This window comes from Triturus cristatus, chromosome 1_2, assembly GCF_964204655.1.
Source record: "Triturus cristatus chromosome 1_2, aTriCri1.1, whole genome shotgun sequence".
In the NCBI taxonomy this organism is placed as follows: Eukaryota; Metazoa; Chordata; class Amphibia; order Caudata; family Salamandridae; genus Triturus; species Triturus cristatus.
In genome coordinates this window covers 646,144,042-646,161,751 of record NC_140580.1, presented here as the reverse complement: position 1 = coordinate 646,161,751, position 17,710 = coordinate 646,144,042, and the positions used below count along the sequence as shown (strand labels likewise).

The 17,710-nt window shown below is 44.0% G+C and overlaps 1 protein-coding gene across 1 annotated transcript in view; it reads right to left on the bottom strand.

The window, feature by feature from the left end:
* Nucleotides 1-17,710, bottom strand: part of CALY (calcyon neuron specific vesicular protein) — a 104,489-nt gene that overhangs the window by 19,521 nt on the left and 67,258 nt on the right. Inside the window, exon 4 of the mRNA XM_085607955.1 lies at nt 16,705-16,818. Coding sequence (XP_085464081.1) covers nt 16,705-16,818 — 114 coding nt within the window. The remainder of the gene's footprint in view (nt 1-16,704; nt 16,819-17,710) is intronic.

The following is a 17,710-nucleotide window of genomic DNA, read 5'->3' as shown; positions in this document are numbered from 1 at the left end:
CTGAATAGTGTTAATCCCGAAATGCTAAGGGGATGGGAACACAACAATGCGACAACCTCTATTGGAAATGCTAAATATTTTGGAGTAATACAGATAGAGAAAAAGTATTGAAACAAATAACTGTTTTGAATAATGAATTATCACAAGAAAAGGGCAGTGTTCTAGTGGAGTATTTTAAAAACGAGATGGAATCTAGACCAGCAAAAATTGAAGATAATAGAAAGAAAAAAATGATATTTTTAAATGTATTCATAAATAGAAATTGAACCAACACTACAACCAGAATGAGATAAAAACAGATAGGTTACTTCTACCAACAGGATCAATCTTGATGAAAATTTACAAATTAGAGACTTGGATTTGATGCAAGTACTTGACAGTTTAGAAAGAGACGATACCAATGAACAGAGGACACCAGTAGACACGTGGGCTACAGGGCTGGATATATGTGGCTGTGATCAAACTAATTTTAAACCCAAGTTGAAATAGATACCTCGAATTTCACTGGACTCTATAGATATTTTTTATGAACTCATATTAAATGACTTACAAGTATACCATCAGAATCTGATAAACATAACAATCACCACAAACAATATATTGATATAGTAAATAAGCTCAAATGAATGTGAAACCTACAGATAAGTGTGAGAACTGTGTGCTATTTGCCAATGACCTTTATTAAGGGAGGCAGAAAGACAATAGAGTGATCAAACATTTTATCAGAAAATAGATCATGACAAGTATCTACAGCAGAAATTAAAAGTGGGCTGAAATCTGCAAGACTGGCATGACCAAGGTTTAATCATGTATAAAAAGTGTAATCACTTGAAAAATGATTACCCCATGGTTCCTGTGTTATATTTGTTTCCTTGAAGTACTCAAAATAGGGCTCTTTCCCAAGGGAGACCTACAATTTCACCCAAAAGTAGCATCTTGGAGAACGTTTCAAAATATACTGATGACATTTTAGGAACCTTTGTTTAACTTTATCATCCTATTTGAAAGATACTACTGACTTCATCAAATGTATATATAACATCCAATGGGAGCAAACGTCACTTCTGATCACTATTGTATAAGAGTATATATCTTGATGACGGATTACGTGGAACTGAGCATTTTCTGAAATCAAGACCTATGATTCTGTAAAGGCACAATCCTATGCTATTGAAAATGATGCATCTATGTTTAACAGAGTGTTTTGTTATTTGATAATCAGTAGTACAGGCAACTACAATGTACTGCTCGGGGCACTTGTTTCACGCCAGCTATTCAAATTTTCACATAGGCTGGTAGGAAGAACAGGTGCTCCATAATGAGTATCAGAAGATCATGAAGGAAAAGATATTATGGGTTTGATTCATAGATGGAATGGCACGGAACCTAAGACCAAATTGTTTATTGAAAAAAATAAACAATATGAATTTGAATTTCACAGCCACTGTAAGCAGGATGGAAGTTGTCTTTCTAGAATATTAAGCCGGAAACTGGGTGGGATGGAATTGAAACACCAGGGCACACAAAGGAAATACCAGAAAAAAAAACATTCTACATGCTGATCGCATCCGTTCCCATTAATTGAAACAGCATATAAGTTACTGCAAACAGCTTAGGGCTAAACACATGTTTAATAATCCTGTAGCCTTTATGATGGATTAAAATAATGTCTACAACAAACTAGTTAATAGAGGCTATAAGGAAAACACAATACAAAGCGCAACATACATAGCGCATTCAGTAAACAGAGAGACACTAATATTTTGCCGGAAGAGAAGGATACAATGATCAGGGACCATTAATAGTAATTACCCACAACACAAACCAAAATATGGTAAAAGTAAATGGAAAATGATCACAAGCGATCTGGGTATAGGAAGCTTAGTACCTAACTGACTGTTCATTGGCCCCAGAAAGTGGAGATCTATGAGAGGTCAGCTAAGACAGCACGGAGGCCCCAAATAAAGAATGGTTCCCCTGTAAAAGGGGATGATTTAAGGGGTGCAATAAATGCCGTGCCTGTTAATACAGCCAGGATTATGTGGAATTGTTCATCTCCAATCAGAAGCAACCAAGAAAGATCATGCGAAATCTGGCCTGCCAAACAAAATATGTGGTGTGCATGTTGGTATGTCCATGTCCAAAAAAAGAATATTGGCAGCACAATTTACAAGCACACAAACACATTCTCCAACATGTTAGTGCCATCACACATGCTGATAAAAACACAATCCCATAGACACTTCCAGAAACACCACCATGAAGGGAATGGTGAACTTCTGTGATATTCAGTAATTGATTGTGTGCCTAGAATAAGCAAGGGGGATGCAAAGAACCCCACCTGAGAAGACTGAGTGGACTAATGCATCCACTGTAGGGGCCTGGGTTTGACCTCATTGACAGAGGTTCAAATCCTGGTGGATGCACTCAGCCTTTCATCCTTCTGAGTCCATAAAATAAGTACCTTTGAGTTGGGTAACAATAAACATCTGTAATTCAGCACCAAGATACCCTTCAGGGTGAACGTGTGCTTTACAAATACACCTGTTATGTTAAGACCGGAATCTAGGTGCATAGTCTTAATGAACAGTACAGAGCCCAACAGCTTAAAGATTGACTAAGCATCATCTTCGAGAAGGTTTTTATAGCCTACTCTAAAAGCAATATTAATAGTTTATTCCATTTTTCTTTTTTCTGACTTTTTTTTTTGATAACGGTGTAACTCTAAAAAAACTAAAAATATTGCAAGCCATGTCCCGTTGAATTAGTAGCTAGTAAGGACCTTTCTTATTTCTAGTTATGCATATGAACTACCTACTTACAACTTTGGAGCCCCCATGGGGACAATCTTGTTAAAATGGAAGAAAAGGAATTATATGAGTTACTTTAAGCTGTGTGATCAAATGTTTTAACACAAATTGCCCTACTTGGGCATACCAGAAAAAGAAAATCTGGTTAATATATTATGTGCATTAGGGTACAATGAAAATTAAGAGAGTGCGCACGGTTGGTACACTTATCACAACAATGTGTTTATATTTGAACAATGTTGTTTAAAGTATTCAATACCACCTGAAGGAGTTAATATGCCCTTATTCACAGAATATGAATTACGAATTTGAATCGTAAGGATGTTGATCTTGTTGATGTACGGCTTCTAGCATTGAGCACGATACACAAAGATGTTTATGATCGAGGTAATCAATTGCACTGTGTAAAATGCTATGTGCAATTAATCTAATTGGGAATCTGACAAGATCATAATATACGTATGTATATAAATTACGATATTGATGGAAAATGTATTTTAAAGTTTGAAAAAGAATGATTTAATATGTTGATGATCTATTTAATGTCAGTTTCATCGGACACTGTGCCTGCCCCACTCTCACCCAACAGGGGTGTGTTGCACAGTTTGAAATGTATTGCTTTAAATGGTCCAGAATGCAAGCAGGCAAGAGAATGTTGTTGCTGTGATGGAGTGAAAATTCAAAGGTCTAAGCAGGGAGGAGATCAGGTGTTCTCACTGTTCTTCGAACAGAAGCATTTGGGACTCATACCAGACTTACTGATCACACACCTTGAAAAGAATTATCTAGTACAGAACACAGGTCTAGAACTTCTACAACTTTTTAGAAGGGATCATCTTGCACCAATAAAGCAGAGATGACGTGGGGTCTAATATGGCCGTTGCAGATATTACGGCGATCCTGGAGAGGGGTAATGGAGTCTATTTGAAGGGGTTTGTCTACAGCAAAGCCCACCACAATCAATCTGGTGCAAGTGTCTTATGGGGAAATTCCAGACAGAGATAAAGTAGGAAAAGGGAAGACGGGAAAACAGCATGTCTGGGTGGGGTGTCAGGGTACCAGAACAAGGGTTGAATATGTCCCTGGCCCTAGAACATGAGGTTTGCCAGACTAGGAAGTTTGAATATTAAAAACTGACTATGAAATTGTAAGAAGTAGTTGTGATGTTAATGAGGCCAAGCTGATTTGTTTATGGAAAGGTGAGAGATAAATTACTACTCAGTTGCAGTTTGAGGTTTAGTGAAATGATTTAGTGTAAGGCTTACAGGCAGATGATATGATATAACATGATATTTGAGTTCCTCAAATTAAAATCTGCCTTTTATCAAATAAATCAAGTTTCTGTGGGTCAGCCATGTTTTTCTACCAAAGCAGATAAGGAGAAATCCAGGAACAGTGTAACCCCATCAAGACAGGAAGATTCCTTACTTTGCCACATTTTTAGGTTTGACTTGACAGCGTAGCTGTCGCCAGACCTTATGCGAATAACAAAAAAGAGTTTTTAGAGTACTACTAAGAGAGGGGAGTATGCTCCACCCACATTTTGGGTGCCCTGAGTACTGGATTTGATTGGACCAAGGTTGTGTGTTACCACTGAAAATAATACTTGTACTGCACTTTTTGGCTTGTAGCAAAGTTAATACTCATTACAGAAAGACTAGGTTGGTTATGCTGGCAAGCCAAAGATCATGACATTACGCCTGGTCTGTTTATTATGAAATGTTACAATAAAGGCAGTCAGCATGTCATATTTATTGTCAAAAGCATAGGTTTGCATCAATACATGTATGAGTGGATCGTTATTACTATGTATGAAAGCCTCCAAAGAATGATTTTGTTACATTGAATACTCACAGATTACTGTAGTGGGAAAGGCTTTTGGTGGTGGCTACACCCGGTGACAAACTGTGGATATAGATTTGCTCTGTGATAATTCTTGTTAGACCCTCTTAGGTGAGATAGTATTTTGCCTTAGCTTTAGCTTGTTTATTGTGAAAAGCATTTGTTAAAGCCAGCCAGCTGTAAACAGTGGGTTGCTATCACATTGTATTACAGGCTGCAGACAAGTATTTTGTTTCATGTAATCTCAAAGATTACCATAGTAGGCAAGGGTTTTGGTGTTAGCCACCCACTATGACAGACCCTAAGGCTTTTCTCTGTGATGATTCTTGTTATGCCTTGACAGTATACATACCAGTATATGTGCTCTTGACTAGGCCCATGCTGGTCACAGTGTCAGTCTGATGGTAAAGGCTGTAGGCCTTATTGATTCACTGGCAAAAATGTATGTATGATTCCTTAGGTGTGATATTGTTTATAATAAAAACAAAGACAGCAAGCCTGAATAACCTATTGTGAAAAGCATGGGTTAAAGGCATTAGGCTTTTATGGGTGGATTGTTATTTCACTGTACTAAAGCCTATGGGCAGGCTTGTTACATGGAATCTCACGGATTACCATATTAGGCAAGGGATGTGGTACTGGTGACCCACCCCAACAAACCACAGGGACAGAAGAATGCTTTTTAGGCTCTGTTAAGAGGAATTTCATATTGTTTTGGCAATTGTAATTTTGTACATATTTGTAATTGTATTATGGTATACCTGATAGTTGCCTTGTGGAAAATCTCATGCACAACACAATAGGCATGAGCTGGTTATGGTGGCAAGCCAGTGATAAAGATTAAAGGCCTGTTTGTTTATCATAAAACATATCGATTTTTGGAAAGCATATGTAAAGCCAATAGGCATTCACGAGTGGATTGTTATTACTCTGTATAGGCAATTTGTGGCATGGAATATCACTGATTGTCATAGTAGACTAAGGTTTTGTGTTGTTTACCCATCTGACAAACTGTGGGTACAAAAGATTTGTTCTGCAATAATCCTTGTTAAACCCTCAAAGGTAAGATAGTACTTTACTTTGCCAACTGTCATTTTGTATACTTTTGTAATTTTATGACTGTATGTCTAAAGGTTGCAGTGTGGGAAAGCGCACGCTCAGTTCAGTAGGCTTGAGTTGACCTAAGTTGGTTATGGTGACAAGCCAATTATAACAGCTATATGCTTGATTGATTTACTAGGCAAATGTATTTCAGATGCCAGTGTCTGACCTGCTTGTTATTACAAGTTATGAAACAGGAAATAGGCATTATTTATTTGCTATGTAACACATGCTAAAGGTTAGGGATAGAAGGCTTGAACTGCTATGATTCTTGCTAGAATCTCTTTGGAAGGTCTGACAGGCATAGCTGTCTGACAGAATATGAAAGTAAAATAAATAAATAATACATACACACATTTATATAAATATATATATCCATTTACACAAATATAGGAACTTTGGGTCAGGCTTCTCCTGACATTTGTATGTCTGAGTGTCATTTACGCTCTGCTTCCATCCATGACAGCATACTTCATGGGGTAATGGTTCAGACTATATCAGTCATTGGCTCTCTTACTCTGGGAATGATGGAATTTTCTGATCATGAGTGCATATCCACCTAAAAATAAGTGTGCTTCAGGGTCTTGAGTTTTCAGTTTTCTACTTATTTAGATTTACTTTCATTTTGTTGCCTCTCCACTTTTTATTTAATTTTTTCTAAAAAGAATATTACAGCTCCCCACTCAATGCAACAGGTTGATTGCTTACCGCTCATTTTGTCTCTAGTTCAGCATCCCATGTGGTTACTTACTCTAAACAAGGCAACCATTATGGAATGCTGTTGCCCATAGTGAAACATTGTTTCAGCATTCCAAGTCGTTGGTTCTAAATGTTGCGGCCATCCTGAACATTTAAAACAATGATAGACTCTGTATAATACATCTACAAGATGGGCACACGTTGGTATGTTTAGTTTCATTATTGCACTTTATGTGCACCTTATTTAGGCTGTAGTATGTTTTCTTTTATTACTGGTATTTTTAATGTATCCTACCTATGCTGTTTTGTTTGTGTATGTTTTACTGTGGTTGTGTCAGAGGGCGAATGCAAGAATGAATCAGTGGATGGATGAATAAATACCTAAGTGCAAGGATGAGTAACTGTGCATATATGACGACTTTATTGAGTGCTTAAATAAAACAAAAGGCCCTTTATTCATAAGCCAGACTTAGTGAAATTGCCATTGCATGTTTTCTGATGAAGAGGTGGCTTTATAGTGTAAATTACACCTCGTCCTGTGTGGTCTCCTGCCCTAGTCATCATGGAGAGGTGGATGCCAGCACAGAAGAAGTGGGACGAATAGGGCAGAGGGGGAATTCCTGTTTTCCCTTGGTTTTGCTTATGATGATGTGACTGATGTGCACAGGTCACATTGGAGGCAGAAAACAGATGTGATGTGGCCTTAAATAGATGGCCTTTGAAGTTATGACCCTATGTAAAATTACTACTGTAATGACGTACTGTGTGTCATGGATATGGAAGGAGGATGTAGAATGCATAGGTGCAAGAAGCATGGATTACTGGTGAGTGGTACACTTTGGTGGCTTACCACAGGGAGTATGAAAAATGTTGCTGATATGGTGCCCCAATACTGGTTGATATGGTTGGTTCCTGTACAATTGGCAGCCAGCATTGGCTACCAATATGAGACAGAATCACGATAAAGATTCCCTTCTTCACATAGGAATGCATTGAAGGTGTAGCCCCCAAAGTCCTTCTAGAAAAGATTTTACAATACACCCCAAAATGAAGCCTCCCTCTTGCAGTTGATCATCTCCTGGTTCCCACCAAAACCAGATGCAAACATAGAGGCAGCTGCAGTGTCTCTTTGCAGCCCCCTGCCTCTGGAAAAACCTGCCCAGGGCAATCCACCACAGGCAATCATTGATGCAGTTCACTGTTCTAACCTTGCTGCAAACAGCTATACTACTACATCTCGCCTTAGTTGTACATTAGGCACACCATGCATCTCTTGGATTTCCCTGCCAGATCCGACAACAACTTTTCCAGATCCTTTTGCCTTGCTGTTACCAGTTTCTTTCTCTCTTTGTACCCATTACCAACCTCTTCAACTGTAGCTAAGGAGGCAATGTGTGCATTTCACATTTGGAAGGAATTGCAAGCAAAATACACTTAATCTTAAAATCCAAAAGAGAATAACCTCAGCACTAGGCCTGGGAGATATTTTTATAACAAAGGTGGAAACTTTCAAAATGTACAAATTAGATGAATTTCGTTGCCATTTCACAGATGTGCAATTTCTTGCCATTTTTGCCTGTGAGAAACTGGTTTGAGTAAAAATAGTCCCATGGGAACAGTAAAACTGTAGCTTACAGACTTTTTCTCATACACACTTTGTATGGAAATATCTCTTTTTGTATGATTAGCTTCCAAACTGCTGTTATTTCAACTCTGTGGATCATTAGGCTCGACTGACCAGGCCCCAGTGCATGTGCTCTGACCTCTAAAATACATGTGCAATTGGCTAATACCTGATTGGCATACTTAACTCACCTCAAAGTCTCTAGCATATGGTACTCTTGGTACTCGGGCCTGTAGGTTAAGTGTCACTAGTGGACTGCAACACTTACTGTGACACTACTAGAATGACAGGGTGAATAAAGGACTCTATGCCTGCCACTGTAGTTTTTAAACTGCTAACTTGACTGGCCTAAATAACCCTGTGCCAAGTCCAAAACTTTCTTTTTGATATTCATTAGTCACTTCTAAGGTAGGCCTTAAATGCCCTGCCTTATGGGCTTCGTATGTTTTAATAGATGTCTATCTTATATTTTACAAGTCCTGACTGTGAAATTCACCATTGTCGTTTTCCCTTCAGCAATGCTGGTATTCACATTGACTAACATGGAGTTTACACAACTGTTAAGTGCTAACCTTCAATTGCCAGCATCAAAAATAGCACTTCAAGATATCAAATTAATAGTTAGATTAAATCTGAAATATTGCCAAAGCCGTATTTAAAGTAACTATTAAAGTAAAGATGACTTTAGAATGTCACCAACTTCTGGCTTAAAGTTTCTAGTAACAATTTCTGATTAACTCCAGCATCTTCACCTGAGACAGTCTGCTGTCATCCTGACAGGAGGTGTAAATGGCTCGCACAGAAGGAGAACAAGGGCTTGTTAGTGGGAGGAGGTGTGATCTCCTCCTGACAGGATGGCTGAAGGACTGTGCCCCCGCAAATGGCCATGGCTTCAGAGGGACAACTGCATGTCACACCTTTGCCTGCCCTCACCTGTGTACCAGTAGAGAGGCAGGTATCTCTCCCTTTGACCCAGGGAAGAAAGGGTCTGACATTTTGGATTTGGGCAGATAGGTGCACTGTGGGATCGTTTAGTGCCGAACCCACAGGAACCCACAGGAAGTGATGGAGGAGTGGGTATGGCTGCCTGTGGGAATTGTACTCCTTTTGGTCCTCCACACCCATAAAATAGAGGCTAGCAAAAAAATGGCACTCCTGGATATGCTCTTCAGAGCACTACTGGACCTGAGGAAGTCAGAAGAAGGACTGTGCCTGCTGAACTCCTGTCGGACACTAGCAAAGAGGACTGCACCTGCTGTAAAACTGGTGGAGAAAAACCCCAAGGGCTGGACCTATTCTCACTGGTGCCCATGACAGAAGGCTGGATTCCAAAGGCTAGTTGGCTACCCCTGTTAAGCTCTAGGAACACAAAAGCTAAAGGTTCCCTGCATCTGTAAGAGCCTAGCTGAACAGTTTCAACTGGATTTGCCCTAGACCCTGACAATGCATTCTTGGAGTTCGAGTCAATCTCCTAAGAGGAGCCCACAAGGTACTGGCCCTTTAGCTGGTGCTAAAGTATACTCTTTTCCCTAGAAGAACTGCAATGGAGGAGCCTAAAACTCAAACTATAACGTTTTTTGCTAAAGAACCTGAGGCAACCAGACAGCCGCTATTCAGTACCCTGCACACGTCAATGCCTCCCCGGGCTCCAGTCTTGACATTAGATTTCCATGCTGAAAGTTTTGCCAGTTTGTGGGTAGCCTCGAACACCCCACTGAGAACCGAGGTTTTCAATGGACCGCTAGACCATACTTGTCTGCTCACAGAGGGCCCAGCATCGGACTCTGTTGCAGAAGACCCCGTCGGCTAACTACATTGGCAGGAAAATAATCTCAGACAATTTCTAAGTGCGAAGGTAAAACTCTCACCGGGAACAACCAGACCTCTGTATCCAACAGGTGCTTCATCACAAAAGCTCTGAAACTTTGACTTCGTCCCAGACAATAGTTCGAGGCTCAAAGAGAACCGCTCACCGAGAGTAAAATACGGTCATTACTTTAAAAAATCATAACTCCATTCCCTACATTAGACGTTTGACGTGATGGTGTCTACTGTTAAATGCTTTACACTTGTTTCCTTTGAGTTAAGCTTGACTGCGCTATACCACAATTACCAGGACTAAGCTACGGTTTACATTAAAGAAACCTAAATAGACATGATACAGAATAGTGGCATTATCATTTGGGGAAGTCTCACAAACACCACAGCTATTAATCCACTTTCCCACATACCTATGTTAAATCTTCATGCAAGATGCCTTCCAATTACATTTTGCACAAATTGCATAATTTCCATGAAAATGACGTATGTGATTAAAAAAAAATCACAATTTCGCCCACTCAACTTGGTACAATTAAGTGTATTTTTGGGGCTTTGATTTCATAGAGCTCAGGACCAATATGAATCTGGAGTAGGACAGATATTTAAGTACTCCCTGTTGCTAACAAAAAGAAAAGGATTTCGAAAAGGCCTACTACATGTTAATATGTGAGAATATCACGTACCACAAGTTGGGCATGCAGGAAGGTCATGCAGGAATATCGACTGCAGAATACGGAGTGGTATTTACTATTCTGAACACCACATCTACATACCTTAGAGATATAGGGGGATATTCTCAAGAAAGAGTGATAATCATCGCAAAATTAGCTTAACGCAACTTTGCATATCGCAGTCTATCACAGGAAAATAACACCGTGTTAACGTTGTATTCTCAACACGGCGGCACCATGCGATAGTCCCACGATAATGCGTCAAATGACTGCGCTAAAATCAACGCGACGCCGCAAAAATGCGAACACCAATGCAAAAAAAGTTGCGATGAGGCCAATCGCAATACAAAAATCAGTGATAACCAGCGATAGGCCTGCAATTCCCACGCGTCATGCGGGAAAATGCACCAAAAAAGCAGAACGAGAAAAACACACTAAAAACAAAATTAACTGCGTAGCAACATGGATGCACCCGGACTGAGTGCCCAGGTGAACGCGAACCCAGCAAGGAACCTCGGGGTCGGGGAAGGCCAAGGAGAAGAGGAGTACGCGGTTCAGTCCGCATGACAACCGGATCGTCGTCACGGAGGTGACAGAACACCAACAACAACTGTCCGTCACCTCCACCGTGTCATTGGAAAAACACAGACGGAAAAATGGCATTCCATCGTGGATGCAGTCGGAGTGTCGAGGAGGCCAAGATGCGCTGGCATGATGTGAAAAGCCAAACAAAGCAGAAACCCGCTGCCAACAGGAAGGCAGCAATGGCGAATGGGGAGCTGGAGCATATGGTGGCCACAGTCATCAGTGTGGAGACGGTGGCAGGAGTTGGAGGACCGGACACTGCACAACATGACCTGACACAACAGCAACAGGGTGAGTAACGACCAGGGACTGGGGGGACGGGGAGATATGGTCACAATGGCACACATGCACAATTAAGTATAGCACAGTGCGCACCCACAATGACTCTGGATAATGTCCCTGATCCCCGTGGCACACTGCAGCACACATACAAACATCAAGTAGGCCCATGTCCACCATGTGCCCAAAGGGGTCCCACCCCACACATCACCAATTCCACAACACACACATGCCCCATGCGAAACACAGCAAAGATGCATATTTGTGAGTCACACTGACAATGCAAGTGACACTACATGACGTGCAGCATGGCTGGAGTACAATCACCATGACACCGTGCACGCCACAACACTGAGGTGGCTGAGCATGGAACACATCCGCAAAGGAGCAAGTCGCACTCTGACACATCCATGTGCACAAACAACCACTGACGTCAACAATACATCTGCAGACAAACAATGCACAAGAGTACAAAAACCGTCCAAGAGCACAAATTACCCAAGTCGCCAAAACCACAGCACCTTAAAAGCACAAAAGTCAAAGGCACACCGACTCCAAGGGATAAGGGGCAGCAAAATCACAGCTGCAGGGGCGACCCTCCAACAATGCAGCACACACACATAGCAATGACAGCACATCCACATGGACGACAATGTGGTACACAGTGCAACACTTACACTGCAGAACAGAGGACACAACTGAGTCCGCATGTGCGTAGAAAATGGCCAATCACATCTGACATAGCAGGAAACTGTGAGATGAACATGTACGTTTACAACCTCACCTACGTCATGAAGTCTACATGTCCACTGTCCCACATCAAATAGTCCACTCCTCCCAAACAGTCACAATGTACACTGTCTTCAAGTCTGTATGTAAACTTGAACAATGTGTCAACATACATGCCAACACAATGTCAACAAGCATCTCCCCTTCACATTGCAGAGGGACAAACAACACCTCCAGCAGAGCAGACCAGACAACTCATCAGTGATGCTGAAGAGGACCTCCACACTTACGACACCGATGCCCTACAACAGTACATGGACATCTTAGGCAATTGACCTCCAGGAGCAGGGCAGCCCAGCAGCATGGAGGATACCCCACCCCCAGCACAGACCACACAGCTGGACGCACCCACCACCATGGCTGGCTCCCAGCAGCACACCAAGGCCAGGTGTCAGACTGCCAGAAGGGTGTGGCCGAACAGGTGCGGGTGGTGTTTGACCTCATGGAAGCCGAACTAGATCACATACATGGGTTTCTAAGTCCCACCAGGGACCACCTACACTCCCCAACAGAGGCCACACTGCGACAGTGACGCATGCCTTTGCACATTTCCAGTACTGAACCACACCCAGAGCCACAGGATAATCATCCACCCCCCACGCTGGACTGGCGTACGTCGGCCAAGTTCACTCCTCTTACGTATTGAGTGGGGGACGACACAGCTACATGTGCAAGGTCTCCCCCGCTGCCTGCGGTGACATGGCTGTGTCCGCTGTTCACGGCACAAGGTAATTTTGTAGGGCCCTAATGCATACATCATGAGCACACGGACACACTCAGATAGTTCGTTGAACTGGCTACAGGCACGTGCGCTCGACACCTTTATTGCCAGGGTCACATGTACAGTGACGCCTGTGCTGGATGTATGTGGGGTGAGTGTAAGCCAGCCCTCATGGAGTCGTTGGTGCTGGCAACAACTTGAACAGTGATCACAATTAAAGTGGAAACAGAAAACACCAGCAAAACATAAACAACTGTGAAGCATCATGGTGGTAGCCGAAGAAAGTACAGTGTTCGCCCAATATGCAACCAGAATGGTCCATGAGTTGTGGTGCACTGAGTTAGTGGCACTTGAAGAGCTGAGCAGGGTATCAAGCTGATGATGGCACCCACGATAGGTGTGAGCAACTCTGATAGTCTGGCAGTAAGACACCTCCGACTCTGGCACCTGATGTTTGGAGTTGGTCCTGGCGGTGGGGGCATGTGCATCCTACGGTGATGCGACGTCCGGGCAGGTCAGGACTCGATTTGATGTGTGAGCCCAGGTGGACCTCAGTTGAGGCCGGAGGCAGCGGACAGCGCAGGGCCACAGACACATGGCGTTGATGACCCCCAGTCCATCGAGCCAGAGGCCATCCAATATTCTATCAGACTGGGTCCATGACTTGAGCTGCACAGAGTTAGTGGCCCCGGATGCACTGCGGCCGGCACAGGCACACTGCCACGGGACGGTGACTTGCGGTGCAGTGAGATAGGGCCACGTGAGCTGAGCGGGTCCTCATCAATGTTGAAGGTGCATGTAGCGGAGGGTTGCGGGGGACAGAGGAAGGTGTCCTCCAGGGTATGATGCAGCCATTCGGAAGCGCCAAATGGAGGAGTGGAATGCTACAGCCTTGTTTTTGCCACAAAGTCAGTATCACCGACATGATGATGAAGACAACCCCCAGTCCATAGACTCAGTTGCCACCAAAGTTCAACCAGAAAGTGTTCATGGATGTTGGGGAACAGACTTAGTGGCACCGGAGCGGAAAGCAGATGCAGTCTGCGATGAGGCCTGTACAATTATATAAAATCTGCCATAAATAAATCAAGACTGAGATCCCAATGTGTGTCCTACTCAACCGCAGTGTAGGCCCGAGGCAGCGGTCAGCAGGGGCCCACAGCCACGTTTCATTGGCTCGCGATGCACAGAGTTAGTGACACCAGAGCAGTTGTTGGCAGTGTTCGATCACCTCCCTAACGATGAACCTTTTTTCCTCCAGACCCAACTGCGTCTTCCACTTACACCTCTCCTTGCATGCAATGATATGAACTCGGCCATACACAAATCAAGACTCAGATCCACATGTGTGACCTACTTGACCACTGTGTAGGCCGGAGGCAGCGGTCAGCACGGGCCAACCGCTGTTCAGCAAGCCCCTCCTGGAACTCTAACACGACAATGGCATGTGGGGATGACTTGTGGTTGAGGGAGGTAGAAGCACCAGAGCTGAGCGGGTGTTCAGCCAGCGGCGATGCCATGTCCTGTCTGGTACGGACTGGATTAGATTGGTGTGAGGCCTGCTGGACCGCAGTATAGGCCGAAGGCGTAGTCATCAAGGGCCCACAGACACGTGTGTTTGGGATGCTATGCACAGACTTGGTGTCACCACATCAATGGGAGTATAGTGATTTAAACTCTGCATTGATATGTGTACTCGGCCATTGTATAATCAAGACTCAGTTCCAAATGTGTGACCTACTTGACCGTAGTGTAGGCCGGAGGCAGCGGTAGAGTACGTCAACAAGAAAGGAGTACAGTGGGCCTTTGTCACGGAGGCCGTGATGGTCTGAGGAGGCTGCCAAGGTCGCGGGCCTCAGGCTTGGAGCTTGCGCCGGCACGTGGTGGGCCCTCGTTGACACACGCCGCTGTCAACAGGTGAGCAGTGAGGCCAGGCTGCGCAGGGGAGGGCAAGACAGGTTCGGGGACCAGCAGCCCGGGGTGCAGCAGGCACACAAGATCGCAGGCAACACCGCTCACGGCGACGATGTCAGCCTCATGGCGGGGTGGTAGGCGCCGCCCTGGCAGTCACGTTGGGCATTTCGGAAAAGAACCACACCCAGAGCTATGTGCTTTTTATTCACACTCCTACACTGGCCTGGCATACGCCGGGCCGGCCCACTACGAACACGCTTCCAGGGGGGTACGTCACAAGCTATATTTCTGCAATCTTCCCCACTGGCTGGGGTGACATGGTTGCGTCCACTGTCCACTACACTCCAAACACCAGCAGTGCATGTAGACATGGATATGTCTGTGGTATGCATACTGCAGTCTGCCAGCACATCTCCGCCAAACTTGGAATTCTGTACTTTCTCATTCATGGGTCACTTGCCTCCTTCGCACATTCCTGGTTCCCACCTCTCCCCACATTCCGCTATTGTGTGGCTGAGGTGCCATGCCGTTGAAGGCTCATTTACATGGCTAGCCCAGGTTGCCACAGTAAGTTTTGCTGTCGTGTCTGGTGGGTGGGCATGTTGTTTGGCATGTTGTATGTGATTTTGTAACATGTGCATTGCCAGAGTTGTGAGTTGCATGATTGTGGAGTTGAGGTGTGTGGTGTGTTCATTTTGTACTTCCCAACGAGCAGTGCATTCCCATAGGTGCCATCCTGTAAGCGCTGGTAGATGATGGACTGTCGGAAGATGAAGGAATCATGCACATTGCCTGGCTAGTTGGCGACGACATGGGTGAAGAGTCCCCGGTGGTCCACTATTGCCTGCACATTGATGGAATGCGTGTGCTTTCTGTTGCGGTGGTTGTGTGCAGTGTCGGCAGGGGGCACCAGTAGGACATGTGTGCTGTTGATTGCTACCAACATGTGCGGAAATCAAGCTATGGCGTATAGTCCTTGCTTGGTCTCACGCTGTTCCTGCGCATTGTGGGGGACGTATAGGTACTGGGTTACCAGGCTGATGATGGCATCCAGGACAGGTGTGAGGAACTTGGATGGGGCTGGCTGTGAAACTCATTCGACTCTGGTGGTTGTTGGTTGGGAGGTACTAGAGGCCAACAGGTGCAGTACAGCCAGCAGCTTTGTCTGAGGTGGGATGTTGGTTGTCCGCTGTGTTGGTACCGTCAGCCTGTGGGCAATGATGGTCAGGATGCGTAGGATGGTTGTCCTTTTGGGCCTGTAGTGGGCAATGACACTGTCTGGTGTTAGGTCTATGAGGCTGGTGCGTTCCCTGAAGGTCCGCTGTCTTTGCTCGGGAACGCCCAATCTGCATCTCATTAGCGATAGTTGCCGGGGTCATCTGTGGCAATGTTTTTTGCGGATGCTATTGCAGGTAAACTGGTGGTATCGGCTGTTTGCACCAGTTTCTGAATGGGGTGATAAATTTATCGCAACTTTGGCTGCGATAAAATGCCCATAACTCGACGATAAGTCCTTGAGAATATGCCCCATAGATGTTTCATCAAGGGTAGCTGATGTGGAGTTAAGAATAGTTAATCTATGCTCACCTAGATATACTTACCTTAGAAAATGTAGTGGGACTGGATATCCTGCAGTTGATATCCTCGCAGGACGATATTAAAACCTTGATATTCTGGTAGTTGACTCATGACTACAACCTTCGTCTATAATTTTACATTGTTACATTGTTACAAGATCAGTACAAAGCAGAATCAGCATCCATGCAGATAGGTCACTGTATTATTAATTTCCGCATATCTCACTTGTGCTAGTTTTGCAGTGCTGTGGTGCAAAAATGTATGTCTTACCTTAAAGACAAAGCCTTCGGGACAGCTCGATTGATCGTACCACAGGGCCTTGTACATGACCAACATCAGCAGACATGCCAGGAAGGCCACGGTGATGAGTATCAGGCCTGTAAGCTGAAGGGTAGAAAAGGAAAGAAGAGTAGAAACAAATTTGCACCAAGCCTGAGGAAAGGATGAAGACACACACAATATAAGGCAACAGGACCTCCAGGACTAAGGCACCATACAAAGACTGTATCTTATATCATTACTGTGTGCCATTCATCCATGAGTGGCATGCACAAGTTATGCCTAGTCTTTTTAGTGTAAGGATACCTTTAGGTGGACAAAAGAGAAATAAAGTGGCCAGGGGTTCCTATATGTATACCTGTGCCCCACTGAAATTCCTACACATTCCAGCACAAATATTAGCTAGATCGATGTATTTAGAGACACAATTGTATCTCTAAACAGATCGATGTATATAAGTCTGGGCTGTCTGTCCCAGGCTGCCCAGCCCGCCTCGCTCAGAAGCAGGAGACAGAAGCCAGGCAGTAAATCAACTTTCTGCACTGTGACGCACAACGCAGGGCTTACCGTTCCATAGCCCTTCATTGCCATTGTAGTCTATGGTAGTATCCACTATAGGCCGATGAGGCTTTCAGCATCACAGCTTCGGATGTCAGAGTCTTCTTCTTTGCATGAGGGCAGCGTCAGTCATTCAGAGGAATAGATCCCACCTTTTCCCCCACATAGATGGGGATGCAAACACTCCGTAATGGTAAGTGTTATAATGTTAATCTCGTGTTATGTATTGTGCTGAAACCCCTGGTCACGCTAACCTCCTCCACTGTGACACCCCAGCCCTGCCTGTACATCGATGGCCTCTTCAGAAGTAGAACTGCTGCATTTGTTCCCCTGTGAAATTGATCCAAAAGACAAGCAAGGTTTTTGTTCCCTGCGAAGTTGATCCAAAAATCCAAGTCAAGGGCAAAGGGAAAAATATGTGCTCATAGTAAAGACATTT